This window comes from Cherax quadricarinatus, chromosome 97 (genome assembly GCF_038502225.1).
Source record: "Cherax quadricarinatus isolate ZL_2023a chromosome 97, ASM3850222v1, whole genome shotgun sequence".
Lineage (NCBI taxonomy): Eukaryota > Metazoa > Arthropoda > Malacostraca > Decapoda > Parastacidae > Cherax > Cherax quadricarinatus.
In genome coordinates this window covers 3,661,084-3,678,665 of record NC_091388.1, presented here as the reverse complement: position 1 = coordinate 3,678,665, position 17,582 = coordinate 3,661,084, and the positions used below count along the sequence as shown (strand labels likewise).

At 53.1% G+C, this 17,582-nt stretch overlaps 1 protein-coding gene across 2 annotated transcripts in view; it reads left to right on the top strand.

Moving 5' to 3' along the window:
• The first annotated feature begins 965 nt into the window (after positions 1-965).
• Positions 966-17,582, top strand: part of LOC128705015 (uncharacterized) — a 62,855-nt gene continuing 46,238 nt past the window's right edge. The window contains exon 1 of one of the 2 annotated variants that reach the window (XM_070105127.1): positions 966-1,843. In XM_070105127.1, coding sequence (XP_069961228.1) covers positions 1,842-1,843 — 2 coding nt within the window. In that variant the 5' untranslated portion in view covers positions 966-1,841. Of the gene's footprint in view, positions 2,056-17,582 lie in introns of both variants that reach the window. The other variant, XM_070105126.1, reaches the window with a different exon arrangement.

The following is a 17,582-nucleotide window of genomic DNA, read 5'->3' as shown; positions in this document are numbered from 1 at the left end:
AGCCCCTCAAGGAAGGTTCCTTGATGTTGGTGAGGGGCTCTTGATTTAGGGAATTGGATCTGTGCTCCAGTTCCCCGAATTAAGCCTGAATGCCTTCCACATCCCCCCCCCCCCAGGCGCTGTATAATCCTCCGGGTTTAGCGCTTCCCCCTTGATTATAATAATAATAATAGGGTTTAGAGTTGGTTTTATAGATCTTTGTGGGTTTAGCGCTTAGTTTGCATTATAAGAGTAAAGGGTTTTATAAAGTGATATCTTAATTTAGCTTTACGGAGATTAATATATATATTACAAACTTAGGCAGTTTATTTTGCTTTCACAATAATTATAGATTATTATGATTATTATTATTATTATTATTATTATTATTATTATTATTAGTGTTGGTGTGTGGGTCAAGAATCCTGGTTAATTTGGTCCCCAGGATGCCACCCACACTAATCCACTAACACTTAGGTACCTACTTACTGCTAGGTGACCATGGGCAGTAGGTGTCTTAAACACGTCCTAATATTTCCAGCCGTACCGGTGATCGAACCCCGGACCTCAGTGTGTGAACTGAGTGCGCTACCAACCAAGCTACGGTAAACTGTGTAAGGCTTATTAATCCTCAGTGATAATGTTAGGCTCACAATAGAAGGCATCTGGGTTCGATTTCCAGGCATGGCAACTCTTACGGGTTGATGTTCACCAAGTAGGTACCTGGGTGTTAGTTGACGGGTGTGGGTGGCATCCTGGGTTAGTAACCTAAAGAATATTTCGAAATAGAGGCGGACAAATAGACTGATAGACAGCAAAGAGATCTGATAGATAATGTGACCCCTGGGTCAGGACCTCAGTTGGCGTAAATAAAATTAGAGAGAATCTGTTTACCTGTTAATATTACAAGATTATCACCTGGTGATAACCAGGGGGGGGGGGTTGGGGTGGGGGGGGAGATAGGTGAAGTCAGCAGCAGTGTGGTGGGGGAGGTTGGTGAGGGAGGTAGCAGTGACTCACTCTACCAGCCTTATTACTGCTAACACGTGAGGGAGACTATCTCCAACACACAGGATCTCTCCAACACTGTGAGGGAGTCTACTTCCAGCACACAGGATCTCTCCAACACTGTGAGGGAGACGGTATCTTCAGAACACAGGATCTCTCCAACACTGTGAGGGAGTCTACTTCCAGCACACAGGATCTCTCCAACACTGTGAGGGAGACTACCTCCAGCACACAGGATCTCTCCAACACTGTGAGGGAGACTACCTCCAGCACACAGGATCTCTCCAACACTGTGAGGGAGACTACCTCCAGCACACAGGATCTCTCCAACACTGAGGGAGACGGTATCTTCAGAACACAGGATCTCTCCAACACTGTGAGGGAGTCTACCTCCTGCACACAGGATCTCTCCAACACTGCGAGGGAGACTACCTCCAGCACACAGGATCTCTCCAACACTGAGGGAGACAGTATCTTCAGCACACAGGATCTCTCCAACACTATGAAGGAGACTACCTCCAGCACACAGGATCTCTCCAACACTATGAAGGAGACTACCTCCAGCACACAGGATCTCTCCAACACTGAGGGAGATGGTATCTTCAACACACAGGATCTCTCCAACACTGTGGGGGAGACAGTATCTCCAGCACGCAGGATCTCTCCAACACTGTGAAAGAGAACGTATCTCCAGCACACAGGATCTCTCCAACACTGAGGGAGATGGTATCTTCAACACACAGGATCTCTCCAACACTGAGAGACAATATCTCCACCATCAATCACCACCAGTAAAACAATTTAGTAACTCACCAACAATAATTAAAAATCTATAATATTTGACGGTTCAGAAAATGTTAGTGTAGGTAATGAAGGTGGTGATGCGTGTGGCTTAAATGGCTCTTTTTGTGAGATTGTGAGTTATTTGTGGTATTATAACTACTGTTTTGGTCAGTATAGGACGTCCTGGTAGTTAGAAGCATCAGGTCACTGACCTGGGTAGTTACCAGGTCACAGTACGTCATCCTGAGGTACCAGCTTCTGGTCACCTGTCATGCAGCAGGTTGTGTGAGTATTCTCTTGAGGTCCAACAGTGTTTTGTGTATGTGGTTGAATGGGTCGTGTTCTAGCTCCTGGTACCGCCTCTTTCCACATTTACTCTTGGCCCTGAGGGCCCTATCGGAGTCGTGCATAAATTAGCCGTGCATAGGAGAGGGGAGATTCCGACGACGTTTGGGAGTAGTAGGAGCCAGTATACCTGCAGCATGTTTCAGGGGGTCAACGCCCCCGCGGCCCGGTCCATGAGTAGGCCTCGTGGTGGATCAGGTTCTGACCAATAAGGCTGTTACTGTTGCTCGCACGTAATCCAGTAGGAACTGCAGCCTGGCTGGTCAGGTAATGACTTTAGGTGCCTGTCCTGCGCATTCTTGAAGACAGTCAGGGGCCTATTCATAATCCTTATGTGTGCTGGGAGGTAGTTGAACAGTCAGGGCCCCCTGACACTTACTGTGTTGTCTCTTATCGTACTAGTGACACCCCTGCTTTTCATTGGGGAAATGTTTCATCGTCTGCCGAGTCTTTTGCTTTCATGGGGAGTGACTTTTCGTGTGCAAACTTAGTACTAATCTCTCTAGGATTTCCATGTATCTTTCTCGCTTGCGGTCCAGGGAATACAAGTCAAGGGACTTCAACCGTTCCCAGTAATTTAGGAGTTTTATTGTACTTATACGTGCCATGAAAGTTCTCTGTACATTCTCCAGGTCAGCAATTTCGCCAGCCTTGAAAGGGACAGTTAGTGTACAGCAATATTCCAGCCCATAGAGACCAAGTGATTTGAAGAGAATCATCATGGGCTTGCCATCCATAGTTTTCAAGGTTCTCATTATCCATCCTATCATTTTCCTAGCAGATGCGGTCGATGCATTGTTGTGATCTTTGAAAGTGAGATCCTCTTACATTATCACTCCCAGGTCCTTCACATTAGCTCTTCTCTCTATAGTGTGGTTGGAATTTGTTTTATACTCTTATACAGTTTTAATTTCCTCAAGTTTTCCAAATCAGAGTAATTGAAATTTCTCTTCATTTAACTTAGTTGTTTTCTGCGGCCCATTTAAAAATTTGGTTGATGTTTGCTAGGAGTCTAACAGTGGAGGACACTGTCATGCAAATTCTGGTGTTATCCGCAAAGAACACTACTGTGGCTTACATCTCTGTCTATTGTCAGATATGAGGATGAGAAACAAGATGGGAGCGAGTACTGTGCCTTGTGGAACACTGGGAGCGAGTACTGTGCCTTGTGGAACACTGGGAGCGAGTACTGTACCTTGTGGAACACTGGGAGCGAGTACTGTGCCTTGTGGAACACTGGGAGCGAGTACTGTGCCTTGTGGAACACTGGGAGCGAGTACTGTGCCTTGTGGAACACTGGGAGCGAGTACTGTACCTTGTGGAACACTGGGAGCGAGTAATGTACCTTGTGGAACACTGGGAGCGAGTAATGTACCTTGTGGAACACTGGGAGCGAGTACTGTGCCTTGTGGAACACTGGGAGCCAGTACTGTGCCTTGTGGAACACTGGGAGCGAGTATTGTACCTTGTGGAACACTGGGAGCGAGTACTGTGCCTTGTGGAACACTGGGAGCCAGTACTGTGCCTTGTGGAACACTGGGAGCGAGTATTGTACCTTGTGGAACACTGGGAGCGAGTACTGTGCCTTGTGGAACACTGGGAGCCAGTACTGTGCCTTGTGGAACACTGGGAGCGAGTACTGTGCCTTGTGGAACACTGGGAGCGAGTACTGTGCCTTGTGGAACACTGGGAGCGAGTACTGTGCCTTGTGGAACACTGGGAGCGAGTACTGTACCTTGTGGAACACTGGGAGCGAGTATTGTACCTTGTGGAACACTGGGAGCGAGTACTGTACCTTGTGGAACACTGGGAGCGAGTACTGTGCCTTGTGGAACACTGGGAGCGAGTACTGTGCCTTGTAGAACACTGGGAGCGAGTACTGTACCTTGTGGAACACTGGGAGCCAGTACTGTGCCTTGTGGAACACTGGGAGCGAGTACTGTGCCTTGTGGAACACTAGGAGCGAGTACTGTGCCTTGTGGAACACTGGGAGTCAGTACAGTGCCTTGTGGAACACTAGGAGCGAGTACTGTGCCTTGTGGAACACTGGGAGTCAGTACAGTACCTTGTGGAACACTGGGAGCGAGTACTGTACCTTGTGGAACACTGGGAGCGAGTACTGTGCCTTGTGGAACACTGGGAGCGAGTACTGTGCCTTGTAGAACACTGGGAGCGAGTACTGTACCTTGTGGAACACTGGGAGCCAGTACTGTGCCTTGTGGAACACTGGGAGCGAGTACTGTGCCTTGTGGAACACTGGGAGCCAGTACTGTGCCTTGTGGAACACTAGGAGCGAGTACTGTGCCTTGTGGAACACTGGGAGTCAGTACAGTGCCTTGTGGAACACTGGGAGCGAGTACTGTGCCTTGTGGAACACTGGGAGCCAGTACTGTGCCTTGTGGAACACTGGGAGCGAGTACTGTACCTTGTGGAACACTGGGAGCGAGTACTGTACCTTGTGGAACACTGGGAGCGAGTACTGTACCTTGTGGAACACTGGGAGCGAGTACTGTGCCTTGTGGAACACTGGGAGCGAGTACTGTGCCTTGTGGAACACTGGGAGCCAGTACTGTGCCTTGTGGAACACTAGGAGCGAGTACTGTGCCTTGTGGAACACTGGGAGTCAGTACAGTGCCTTGTGGAACACTGGGAGCGAGTACTGTGCCTTGTGGAACACTGGGAGCCAGTACTGTGCCTTGTGGAACACTGGGAGCGAGTACTGTACCTTGTGGAACACTGGGAGCGAGTACTGTACCTTGTGGAACACTGGGAGCGAGTACTGTACCTTGTGGAACACTGGGAGCGAGTACTGTGCCTTGTGGAACACTGGGAGCGAGTACTGTGCCTTGTGGAACACTGGGAGCGAGTACTGTGCCTTGTGGAACACTGGGAGCGAGTACTGTGCCTTGTGGAACACTGGGAGCGAGTACTGTGCCTTGTGGAACACTGGGAGCGAGTACTGTGCCTTGTGGAACACTGGGAGCGAGTACTTTGCCTTGTGGAACAATAGGAGCGAGTACTGTGCCTTGTGGAACACTGGGAGCCAGTACTGTGCCTTTTGGAACACTGGGAGCGAGTACTGTGCCTTGTGGAACACTGGGAGCGAGTACTGTGCCTTGTGGAACACTGGGAGCGAGTACTGTGCCTTGTGGAACAATGGGAGCGAGTACTGTGCCTTGTGGAACACTGGGAGCCAGTACTGTGCCTTTTGGAACACTGGGAGCGAGTACTGTGCCTTGTGGAACACTGGGAGCGAGTACTGTGCCTTTTGGAACACTGGGAGCCAGTACTGTGCCTTGTGGAACACTGGGAGCCATTACTGTACCTTGTGGAACAGTGGGAGCCAGTACTGTGCCTTGTGGAACACTGGGAGCCAGTACTGTGCCTTGTGGAACACTGGGAGCGAGTACTGTGCCTTGTGGAACAGTGGGAGCGAGTACTGTATACCTTGTGGAACACTGGGAGCGAGTACTGTGCCTTGTGGAACACTGGGAGCCAGTACTGTACCTTGTGGAACACTGGGAGCCAGTACTGTACCTTGTGGAACACTGGGAGCCAGTACTGTACCTTGTGGAACACTGGGAGCCAGTACTGTGCCTTGTGGAACACTGGGAGCGAGTACTGTGCCTTCTGGAACAGAGCTTTTGACTGTAGCCGCCTCAGACTTGACTCTGTTTTGTTCTGTTCTGTCTTACTTGTTAGGGACTTATAGATCCATCTACCAACTTTTACTTTTATTCCCTTATCACGCTATTACACCGTGGTCGTATTGTTGAAGGCTTTCGCAAAGTCGGGGTTTACCTGGAGAGAGTTTCGGGGGTCAACGCCCCCGCGGCCCGGTCTGTGACCAGGCCTCCTGGTGGATCAGCGCCTGATCAACCAGGCTGTTGCTGCTGGCTGCACGCAAACCAACGTACGAGCCACAGCCCGGCTGATCAGGAACTGACTTTAGGTGCTTGTCCAGTGCCAGCTTGAAGACTGCCAGGGGTCTGTTGGTAATCCCCCTTATGTGTGCTGGGAGGCAGTTGAACAGTCTCGGGCCCCTGACACTTATTGTATGGTCTCTTAACGTGCTAGTGACACCCCTGCTTTTCATTGGGGGGATGGTGCATCGTCTGCCAAGTCTTTTGCTTTCGTAGTGAGTGATTTTCATGTGCAAGTTCGGTACTAGGTCTGCATGCTCTTTGTCATCCAGAGCTTCCAAGACCATGCCATATGGTCCAGTAGCTGGGACAAGCAGGATTGACCATCCTGGACCTTGTTATAGTTGTCCAGTAGCTGGGACAGGCAGGAGCAACCACCTAGGACCTTGTTATAGTGGTCCAGTAGCTGGGACAGGCAGGAGCAACCACCTAGGACCTTGTTATAGTGGTCCAGTAGCTGGGACAGGCAGGATTGACCATCCAGGACCTTGTTATAGTTTTCCAGTAGCTGGGACAGGCAGGAGCGACCATCCAAGACCTTGTCATAGTGGTCCAGTAGCTGGGACAAGCAGGATTGACCATCCAGGACCTTGTTATAGTGGTCCAGTAGCTGGGACCGGCAGGAGCAACCATCTAGGACCTTGTTATAGTGGTCCAGTAGCTGGGACAGGCAGGAGCAACCATCTAGGACCTTGTTATAGTGGTCCAGTAGCTGGGACAGGCAGGATTGACCATCCAGGACCTTGTTATAGTGGTCCAGTAGCTGGGACAGGCAGGAGCGACCATCCAAGACCTTGTCATAGTGGTCCAGTAGCTGGGACAAGCAGGATTGACCATCCAGGACCTTGTTATAGTGGTCCAGTAGCTGGGACCGGCAGGAGCAACCATCTAGGACCTTGTTATAGTGGTCCAGTAACTGGGACAGGCAGGATTGACCATCCAGGACCTTGTTATAGTGGTCCAGTAGCTGGGACAGGCAGGAGCGACCATCCAAGACCTTGTCATAGTGGTCCAGTAGCTGGGACAGGCAGGAGCGACCATCCAGGACCTTGTTATAGTGGTCCAGTAGCTGGGACAGGCAGGAGCGACCATCCAAGACCTTGTTATAGTGATCCAGTAGCTGGAACAAGCAGGAGCGACCATCCAAGACCTTGTTATAGTGGTCCAGTAGCTGGGACAGGCAGGAGCGACCATCTAGGACCTTGTTATAGTGGTCCAGTAGCTGGGACAGGCAGGAGTGACTATCTAGGACCTTGTTATAGTGGTCCAGTAGTTGGGACAGGCAGGAGCGACCATCTAGGACCTTGTTATAGTGGTCCAGTAGCTGGGACAGGCAGGAGCGACCATCTAGGACCTTGTTATAGTGGTCCAGTAGCTGGGACAGGCAGGAGCGACCATCCAAGACCTTGGCATAGTGGTCCAGTAGCTGGGACAGGCAGGAGCGACCATCTAAGACCTTGTTATAGTGGTCCAGTAGCTGAGACAGGCAGGAGTGACCATCCAAGACCTTGTCATAGTGGTCCAGTAGCTGGGACAGGCAGGAGTGACAATCCAAGCCCTTGTCATAGTGGTCCAGTAGCTGGGACAGGCAGGAGTGACAATCCAAGCCCTTGTCATAGTGGTCCAGTAGCTGGGACAGGCAGGAGCGACCATCCAAGACCTTGTCATAGTGGTCCAGTAGCTGGGACAAGCAGGATTGACCATCCAGGACCTTGTTATAGTGGTCCAGTAGCTGGGACCGGCAGGAGCAACCACCTAGGACTTTGTTATAGTGGTCCAGTAGCTGGGACAGGCAAGATTGACCATCCAGGACCTTGTTATAGTGGTCCAGTAGCTGGGACAGGCAGGAGCGACCATCCAAGACCTTGTCATAGTGGTCCAGTAGCTGGGACAGGCAGGAGCGACCATCCAGGACCTTGTTATAGTGGTCCAGTAGCTGGGACAGGCAGGAGCGACCATCCAAGACCTTGTTATAGTGATCCAGTAGCTGGAACAAGCAGGAGCGACCATCCAAGACCTTGTTATAGTGGTCCAGTAGCTGGGACAGGCAGGAGCGACCATCTAGGACCTTGTTATAGTGGTCCAGTAGCTGGGACAGGCAGGAGTGACTATCTAGGACCTTGTTATAGTGGTCCAGTAGCTGGGACAGGCAGGAGCGACCATCTAGGACCTTGTTATAGTGGTCCAGTAGCTGGGACAGGCAGGAGCGACCATCTAGGACCGTGTCATAGTGGTCCAGTAGCTGGGACAGGCAGGATTGACCGTCCAGGACCTTGTTATAGTGGTCCAGTTGCTGGGACAGGCAGGAGCGACCATCCAAGACCTTGTTATAGTGGTCCAGTAGCTGGGACAAGCAGGATTGACCATCCAGGAACTTGTTAAAGTGGTCCAGTAGCTGGGACAGGCAGGAGCGACCATCCAAGACCTTGTTATAGTGGTCCAGCAGCTGGGACAAGCAGGATTGACCATCCAGGACCTTGTTATAGTGGCCCAGTAGCTGGGACAGGCAGGAGTGACCATCTGGGACCTTGTTATAGTGGTCCAGTGGCTGGGACAGGCAGGAGTGACCATCTGGCACCTTGTTATAGTGGTCCAGTAGCTGAGACAGGCAGGAGCGACCATCCAAGACCTTGTCATAGTGGTCCAGTAGCTGGGACAGGCAGGAGTGACCATCTGGGACCTTGTTATAGTGGTCCAGTAGCTGAGACAGGCAGGAGCGACCATCCAAGACCTTGTCATGGTGGTCCAGTAGTTGGGACAGGCAGGAGCGACCATCTAGGACCTTGTGATAGTGGTCCAGTAGCTGGGACAGGCAGGAGCGACCATCCAAGACCTTGTCATAGTGATCCAGTAGCTGGGACAGGCAGGAGCGACCATCCAAGACCTTGTCATAGTGGTCCAGTAGCTGGGACAGGCAGGAGCGACCATCCAAGACCTTGTTATAGTGGTCCAGTAGCTTTGACAGGCAGGAGCGACCATCCAAGACCTTGTTATAGTGGTCCAGTAGCTGGGACAGGCAGGAGCGACCATCCAAGACCTTGTTATAGTGGTCCAGTAGCTGGGACAGGCAGGAGCGACCATCCAAGACCTTGTCATAGTGGTCCAGTAGCTGGGACAGGCAGGAGCAACCATCCAGGACCTTGTCATAGTGGTCCAGTAGCTGGGACAGGCAGGAGCGACCATCCAAGACCTTGCTATAGTGGTCCAGTAGCTGGGACAGGCAGGAGTGACCTGCTCTAAACCCGTGTTACCCTGGGTTGTGTAACTGATGGGTATCTAGGTGGTTGGCGATCTTGCTTCTTAGAACCCTCTCAAAGATTTTTATGACTTTGTGAGTTTGTAAATGGTCCAAGACGGACCGAAACGTCGTGGTAAGTTCCCCTCTCATATGTCCGGGTTGTTTGTGTATTGTTTCAGTCACGGTAGTGTGTCTTTTTTGTTATTTAATTATTTTACTGCCACCTTTGTGGAGTGGGACTGTCTGTTGTTTTGAGTGACTGAGTGGGGACCGTGTCCATCCTCCCTCTCCATGGAATATGTAAGACACATGACAGGGGCTTCTTGCAGTTGTTGATGAACACGGAGTTCCGTGAGTCTGGACCTGGGTCACTGTCGTGGAGTGTGGGGTTGTGAAGAGTGTGGTGGTGGAGTGTGGGGTTGTGAACAGTGTGGTGGTGGAGTGTGGGGTTGTGAACAGTGTGGTGGTGGAGTGTGGGGTTGTGAAGAGTGTGGTGGTGGAGTGTGGGGTTGTGAAGAGTGTGGTGGTGGAGTGTGGGGTTGTGAACAGTGTGGTGGTGGAGTGTGGGGTTGTGAACAGTGTGGTGGTGGAGTGTGGGGTTGTGAAGAGTGTGGTGGTGGAGTGTGGGGTTGTGAAGAGTGTGGTGGTGGAGTGTGGGGTTGTGAACAGTGTGGTGGTGGAGTGTGGGGTTGTGAACAGTGTGGTGGTGGAGTGTGGGGTTGTGAAGAGTGTGGTGGTGGAGTGTGGGGTTGTGAACAGTGTGGTGGTGGAGTGTGGGGTTGTGAACAGTGTGGTGGTGGAGTGTGGGGTTGTGAACAGTGTGGTGGTGGAGTGTGGGGTTGTGAACAGTGTGGTGGTGGAGTGTGGGGTTGTGAACAGTGTGGTGGTGGAGTGTGGGGTTGTGAACAGTGTGGTGGTGGAGTGTGGGGTTGTGAAGAGTGTGGTGGTGGAGTGTGGGGTTGTGAACAGTGTGGTGGTGGAGTGTGGGGTTGTGAAGAGTGTGGTGGTGGAGTGTGGGGTTGTGAAGAGTGTGGTGGTGGAGTGTGGGGTTGTGAACAGTGTGGTGGTGGAGTGTGGGGTTGTGAACAGTGTGGTGGTGGAGTGTGGGGTTGTGAACAGTGTGGTGGTGGAGTGTGGGGTTGTGAACAGTGTGGTGGTGGAGTGTGGGGTTGTGAACAGTATGGTAGTGGAGTGTGGGGTTGTGAACAGTGTGGTGGTGGAGTGTGGGGTTGTGAACAATGTGGTGGTGGAGTGTGGGGTTGTGAACAGTGTGGTGGTGGAGTGTGGGGTTGTGAACAATGTGGTGGTGGAGTGTGGGGTTGTGAACAATGTGGTGGTGGAGTGTGGGGTTGTGAACAATGTGGTGGTGGAGTGTGGGGTTGTGAACAGTGTGGTGGTGGAGTGTGGGGTTGTGAACAGTGTGGTGGTGGAGTGTGGGGTTGTGAACAGTGTGGTGGTGGAGTGTGGGGTTGTGAACAGTGTGGTGGTGGAGTGTGGGGTTGTGAACAATGTGGTGGTGGAGTGTGGGGTTGTGAACAGTGTGGTGGTGGAGTGTGGGGTTGTGAACAGTGTGGTGGTGGAGTGTGGGGTTGTGAACAATGTGGTGGTGGAGTGTGGGGTTGTGAACAGTGTGGTGGTGGAGTGTGGGGTTGTGAACAATGTGGTGGTGGAGTGTGGGGTTGTGAACAGTGTGGTGGTGGAGTGTGGGGTTGTGAACAGTGTGGTGGTGGAGTGTGGGGTTGTGAACAATGTGGTGGTGGAGTGTGGGGTTGTGAACAATGTGGTGGTGGAGTGTGGGGTTGTGAACAGTGTGGTGGTGGAGTGTGGGGTTGTGAACAGTGTGGTGGTGGAGTGTGGGGTTGTGAACAGTGTGGTGGTGGAGTGTGGGGTTGTGAACAGTGTGGTAGTGGAGTGTGGGGTTGTGAACAATGTGGTGGTGGAGTGTGGGGTTGTGAACAATGTGGTGGTGGAGTGTGGGGTTGTGAAGAGTGTGGTGGTGGAGTGTGGGGTTGTGAACAGTGTGGTGGTGGAGTGTGGGGTTGTGAAGAGTGTGGTGGTGGAGTGTGGGGTTGTGAACAATGTGGTGGTGGACTGTGGGGTTGTGAACAATGTGGTGGTGGAGTGTGGGGTTGTGAACAATGTGGTGGTGGACTGTGGGGTTGTGAACAATGTGGTGGTGGAGTGTGGGGTTGTGAACAGTGTGGTGGTGGAGTGTGGGGTTGTGAAGAGTGTGGTGGTGGAGTGTGGGGTTGTGAACAGTGTGGTGGTGGAGTGTGGGGTTGTGAACAATGTGGTGGTGGAGTGTGGGGTTGTGAACAGTGTGGTGGTGGAGTGTGGGGTTGTGAACAATGTGGTGGTAGAGTGTGGGGTTGTGAAGAGTGTGGTGGTGGAGTGTGGGGTTGTGAAGAGTGTGGTGGTGGAGTGTGGGGTTGTGAACAATGTGGTGGTGGAGTGTGGGGTTGTGAAGAGTGTGGTGGTGGAGTGTGGGGTTGTGAAGAGTGTGGTGGTGGAGTGTGGGGTTGTGAACAGTGTGGTGGTGGAGTGTGGGGTTGTGAACAATGTGGTGGTGGAGTGTGGGGTTGTGAACAATGTGGTGGTGGAGTGTGGGGTTGTGAAGAGTGTGGTGGTGGAGTGTGGGGTTGTGAAGAGTGTGGTGGTGGAGTGTGGGGTTGTGAACAATGTGGTGGTGGAGTGTGGGGTTGTGAACAGTGTGGTGGTGGAGTGTGGCGTTGTGAAGAGTGTGGTGGTGGAGTGTGGGGTTGTGAACAATGTGGTGGTGGAGTGTGGGGTTGTGAACAATGTGGTGGTGGAGTGTGGGGTTGTGAACAGTGTGGTGGTGGAGTGTGGGGTTGTGAACAGTGTGGTGGTGGAGTGTGGGGTTGTGAACAATGTGGTGGTGGAGTGTGGGGTTGTGAACAATGTGGTGGTGGAGTGTGGGGTTGTGAACAGTGTGGTGGTGGAGTGTGGGGTTGTGAACAGTGTGGTGGTGGACTGTGGGGTTGTGAACAGTGTGGTGGTGGAGTGTGGGGTTGTGAACAGTGTGGTGGTGGAGTGTGGGGTTGTGAACAGTGTGGTGGTGGAGTGTGGGGTTGTGAACAGTGTGGTGGTGGAGTGTGGGGTTGTGAACAATGTGGTGGTGGAGTGTGGGGTTGTGAACAGTGTGGTGGTGGAGTGTGGGGTTGTGAACAGTGTGGTGGTGGAGTGTGGGGTTGTGAACAATGTGGTGGTGGAGTGTGGGGTTGTGAACAGTGTGGTGGTGGAGTGTGGGGTTGTGAACAGTGTGGTGGTGGAGTGTGGGGTTGTGAACAGTGTGGTGGTGGAGTGTGGGGTTGTGAACAGTGTGGTGGTGGAGTGTGGGGTTGTGAACAGTGTGGTGGTGGAGTGTGGGGTTGTGAACAGTGTGGTGGTGGAGTGTGGGGTTGTGAACAATGTGGTGGTGGAGTGTGGGGTTGTGAACAGTGTGGTGGTGGAGTGTGGGGTTGTGAACAATGTGGTGGTGGAGTGTGGGGTTGTGAACAGTGTGGTGGTGGAGTGTGGGGTTGTGAACAGTGTGGTGGTGGAGTGTGGGGTTGTGAACAATGTGGTGGTGGAGTGTATGGTTGTGAAGAGTGTGGTGGTGGAGTGTGGGGTTGTGAACAGTGTGGTGGTGGAGTGTGGGGTTGTGAACAATGTGGTGGTGGAGTGTGGGGTTGTGAACAGTGTGGTGGTGGAGTGTGGGGTTGTGAACAGTGTGGTGGTGGAGTGTGGGGTTGTGAACAATGTGGTGGTGGAGTGTGGGGTTGTGAACAGTGTGGTGGTGGAGTGTGGGGTTGTGAACAGTGTGGTGGTGGAGTGTGGGGTTGTGAACAGTGTGGTGGTGGAGTGTGGGGTTGTGAACAGTGTGGTGGTGGCGTGTGGGGTTGTGAACAGTGTGGTGGTGGAGTGTGGGGTTGTGAAGAGTGTGGTGGTGGAGTGTGGGGTTGTGAACAGTGTGGTGGTGGAGTGTGGGGTTGTGAACAATGTGGTGGTGGAGTGTGGGGTTGTGAACAGTGTGGTGGTGGAGTGTGGAGTTGTGAACAGTGTGGTGGTGGAGTGTGGGGTTGTGAACAGTGTGGTGGTGGAGAGTGGGGTTGTGAAGAGTGTGGTGGTGGAGTGTGGGGTTGTGAACAGTGTGGTGGTGGAGTGTGGGGTTGTGAAGAGTGTGGTGGTGGAGTGTGGGGTTGTGAACAGTGTGGTGGTGGAGTGTGGGGTTGTGAACAGTGTGGTGGTGGAGTGTGGGGTTGTGAACAGTGTGGTGGTGGAGTGTGGGGTTGTGAACAGTGTAGTGGTGGAGTGTGGGGTTGTGAACAGTGTGGTGGTGGAGTGTGGGGTTGTGAACAGTGTGGTGGTGGAGTGTGGGGTTGTGAAGAGTGTGGTGGTGGAGTGTGGGGTTGTGAACAGTGTGGTGGTAGAGTGTGGGGTTGTGAAGAGTGTGGTGGTGGAGTGTGGGGTTGTGAACAGTGTGGTGGTAGAGTGTGGGGTTGTGAAGAGTGTGGTGGTGGAGTGTGGGGTTGTGAACAGTGTGGTGGTGGAGTGTGGGGTTGTGAACAATGTGGTGGTGGAGTGTGGGGTTGTGAAGAGTGTGGTGGTGGAGTGTGGGGTTGTGAACAGTGTGGTGGTAGAGTGTGGGGTTGTCAACAGTGTGGTGGTGGAGTGTGGGGTTGTGAACAGTGTGGTGGTAGAGTGTGGGGTTGTCAACAGTGTGGTGGTGGAGTGTGGGGTTGTGAACACTGGTGTGGGGATGAGGTTACATCACGTGTTAACCACACCTCTCCTGGCCTTACAGTCACCCAGGAACCAGTCATCAGCATCCCACCTACACCTAACACCTAGGTACCTATTTACTGCTGGATGATCAGTAAATTTATGTACCTTCAGGTATACATAGTAACGTAACGTACTGTGTGTTAGTCACCCAGGATAACCCAGGGTAGGGAGGGTTAGTCACCCTAGATAACCCAGGGTAGGGAGGGTTAGTCACCCTGGATAACCCAGGGTAGGGAGTGTTAGCCACCCAGGATAACCCAGTGTAGGGAGTGTTAGTCACCCAGGATAACCCAGGGGAGGGAGGGTTAGTCACCCTGGATAACCCAGGGTAGGGAGTGTTAGCCACCCAGGATAACCCAGGGTAGGGAGTGTTAGTCACCCAGGATAACCCAGGGTAGGGAGGGTTAGTCACCCTGGATAACCCAGGGTAGGGAGTGTTAGTCACCCAGGATAACCCAGGGTAGGGAGTGTTAGTCACCCAGGATAACCCAGGGTAGGGAGTGTTAGTCACCCAGGATAACCCAGGGTAGGGAGGGTTAGTCACCCTGGATAACCCAGGGTAGGGAGTGTTAGCCACCCACGATAACCCAGGGTAGGGAGTGTTAGTCACCCAGGATAACCCAGGGTAGGGAGTGTTAGTCACCCAGGATAACCCAAGGTAGGGAGGGTTAGTCACCCAGGATAACCTAGGGTAGGGAGTGTTAGTCACCCAGGATAACCCAGGGTAGGGAGTGTTAGTCACCCTGGATAACCCAGGGTAGGGAGTGTTAGCCACCCAGGATAACCCAGGGTAGGGAGGGTTAGCTACCCAGGATAACCCAGGGTAGGGAGTATTAGTCACCCAGGATAACCCAGGGTAGGGAGGGTTAGCCACCCAGGATAACCCAGGGTAGGGAGTGTTAGTCACCCAGGATAACCCAGGGTAGAAAGGGTTAGCTACCCAGGATTACCCAGGGTAGGGAGTGTTATTCACCCAGGATAACCCAAGGTAGGGAGGGTTAGCTACCCAGGATAACCCAAGGTAGGGAGGGTTAGTCACCAAGGATAACCCAAGGTAGGGAGGGTTAGCCACCCAGGATAACCCAGGGTAGGGAGTGTTAGTCACCCAGGATAACCCAGGGTAGGGAGTGTTAGCCACCCAGGATAACCCAGGGTAGGGAGTGTTAGTCACCCAGGATAACCCAGGGAAGGGAGGGTTAGCCACCCAGGATAACCCAGGGTAGGGAGGGTTAGCTACCCAGGATAACCCAGGGTAGGGACTGTTAGCCACCCATGATAACCTAGGGTAGGGAGTGTTAGCCACCCAGGATTACCCAAGTTAGGGCGGGTTAGCCACCCAGGATAACCCGGAGTAGGGAGTGTTAGCCACCCAGGATAACCCAGGGTAGGGAGGGTTAGCCACCCAGGATAACCCAGGGTAGGAAGTGTTAGTCACCCAGGATAACCCAGGGTAGGGAGTGTTAGCCACCCAGGATAACCCAGTGTAGGGAGTGTTAGTCACCCAGGATAACCCAGGGGAGGGAGGGTTAGTCACCCAGGATAACCCAGGGTAGGGAGGGTTAGTCACCCAGGATAACCCAGGGTAGGGAGTGTTAGCCACCCAGGATAACCCAGGGCACTGAGGGTTAGTCACCCAGGATAACCCAGGGTAGGGAGGGTTAGTCACCCTGGATAACCCAGGGTAGGGAGGGTTAGTCACCCTGGATAACCCACGGTAGGGAGGGTTAGTTACCCAGGATAACCCAGGGTAGGGAGGGTTAGTCACCCAGGATAACCCAGGATAGGGAGGGTTAGTCACCCAGGATAACCCAGGGTAGGGAGGGTTAGTCACCCAGGATAACCCAGGGTAGGGAGGGTTAGCCACCCAGGATAACAAAGGGTAGGGAGGGTTAGCCACCCAGGATAACCGAGGGTAGGGAGGGTTAGTCAAACAGGATAACCCAGGGTAGGGAGGGTTAGCCACCCAGGATAACCCAGGGTAGGGAGGGTTAGTCACCCAGCATAACCCAGGGTAGGGAGTGTTAGTCACCCAGGATAACCCAGGGTAGGGAGGGTTAGTCACCCAGGATAACCCAGGGTAGGGAGGATTAGTCACCCTGGATAACCCAGGGTAGGGAGGGTTAGTCACCCAGGATAACCCAGGGTACTGAGGGTTAGTCACCCAGGATAACCCAGGGTAGGGAGGGTTAGTCACCCAGGATAACCCAGTGTAGGGAGTGTTAGCCACGCAGCATAACCCAGGGTAGGGAGGGTTAATCACCCAGGATAACCCAGGGTAGGGAGTGTTAGTCACCCAGGGTAAGCCAGGGTAGGGAGTGTTAGCCACCCAGGATAACCCAGGGTAGGGAGTGTTAGCCACCCAGGATAACCCAGGGTAGGGAGTGTTAGCCACCCATAATAACCCAGGGTAGGGAGTGTTAGCCACCCAGGATAACCCAGGGTAGGGAGTGTTAGTCACCCAGGATAACCCAGGGTAGGGAGGGTTAGCCACCCAGGATAACCCAGGGTAGGGAGGGTTAGCCACCCAGGATAACCCAGGGTAGGCAGTGTTAGCCACCCAGCATAACCCAGGGTAGGGAGTGTTAGCCACTAAGGATAACCCAGGGTAGGGAGGGTTAGCCACCCAGGATAACCCAGGGTAGGGAGTGTTAGTCACCCAGGATAACCCAGGGTAGGGAGGGTTAGCCACCCAGGATAACCCAGGGTAGGGAGTGTTAGTCACCCAGGATAACCCAGGGTAGGGAGTGTTAGTCACCCAGGATAACCCAAGGTAGGGAGTGTTAGTCACCCAGGGTAACCCAGGGTAGGGAGTGTTAGTCACCCAGGATAACCCAGGGTAGGGAGGGTTAGCCACCCAATATAACCCAGGGTAGGGAGGGTTAGCTACCCAGGATAACCCAGGGTAGGGACTGTTAGCCACCCAGGATAACCTAGGGTACGGAGTGTTAGCCACTCAGGATAACCCAAGTTAGGGCGGGTTAGCCACCCAGGATAACCCAGGGTAGGGAGCGTTAGCTACCCAGGATAACCCAGGGTAGGGAGTGTTAGTCACCCAGGATAACCCAAGGTAGGGAGTGTTAGCCACCCATGATAACCCAGGGTAGGGAGGGTTAGCTACCCAGGATAACCCAGGGTAGGGAGTGTTAGTCACCCAGGATAACCCAGGGTAGGGAGTGTTCGTCACCCAGGATAACCCAGGGTAGGGAGGGTTAGCCACCCAGGATAACCCAGGGTAGGGAGGGTTAGCCACCCAGGATAACCCAGGGTAGGGAGGGTTAGCCACCCATGATAACCTAGGGTAGGGAGGGTTAGTCACCCAGGATAACCTAGGGTAAGGAGTGTTAGTCACCCAGGATAATCCAGGGTAGGGAGTGTTAGCCACCCAGGATAACCCAGGGTAGGGAGGGTTAGCCACCCAGGATAACCCAGGGTAGGGAGGGTTAGTCACCCAGGATAACCTAGGGTAGGGAGTGTTAGTCACCCAGGATAACCTAGGGTAGGGAGGGTTAGCCACCCAGGAT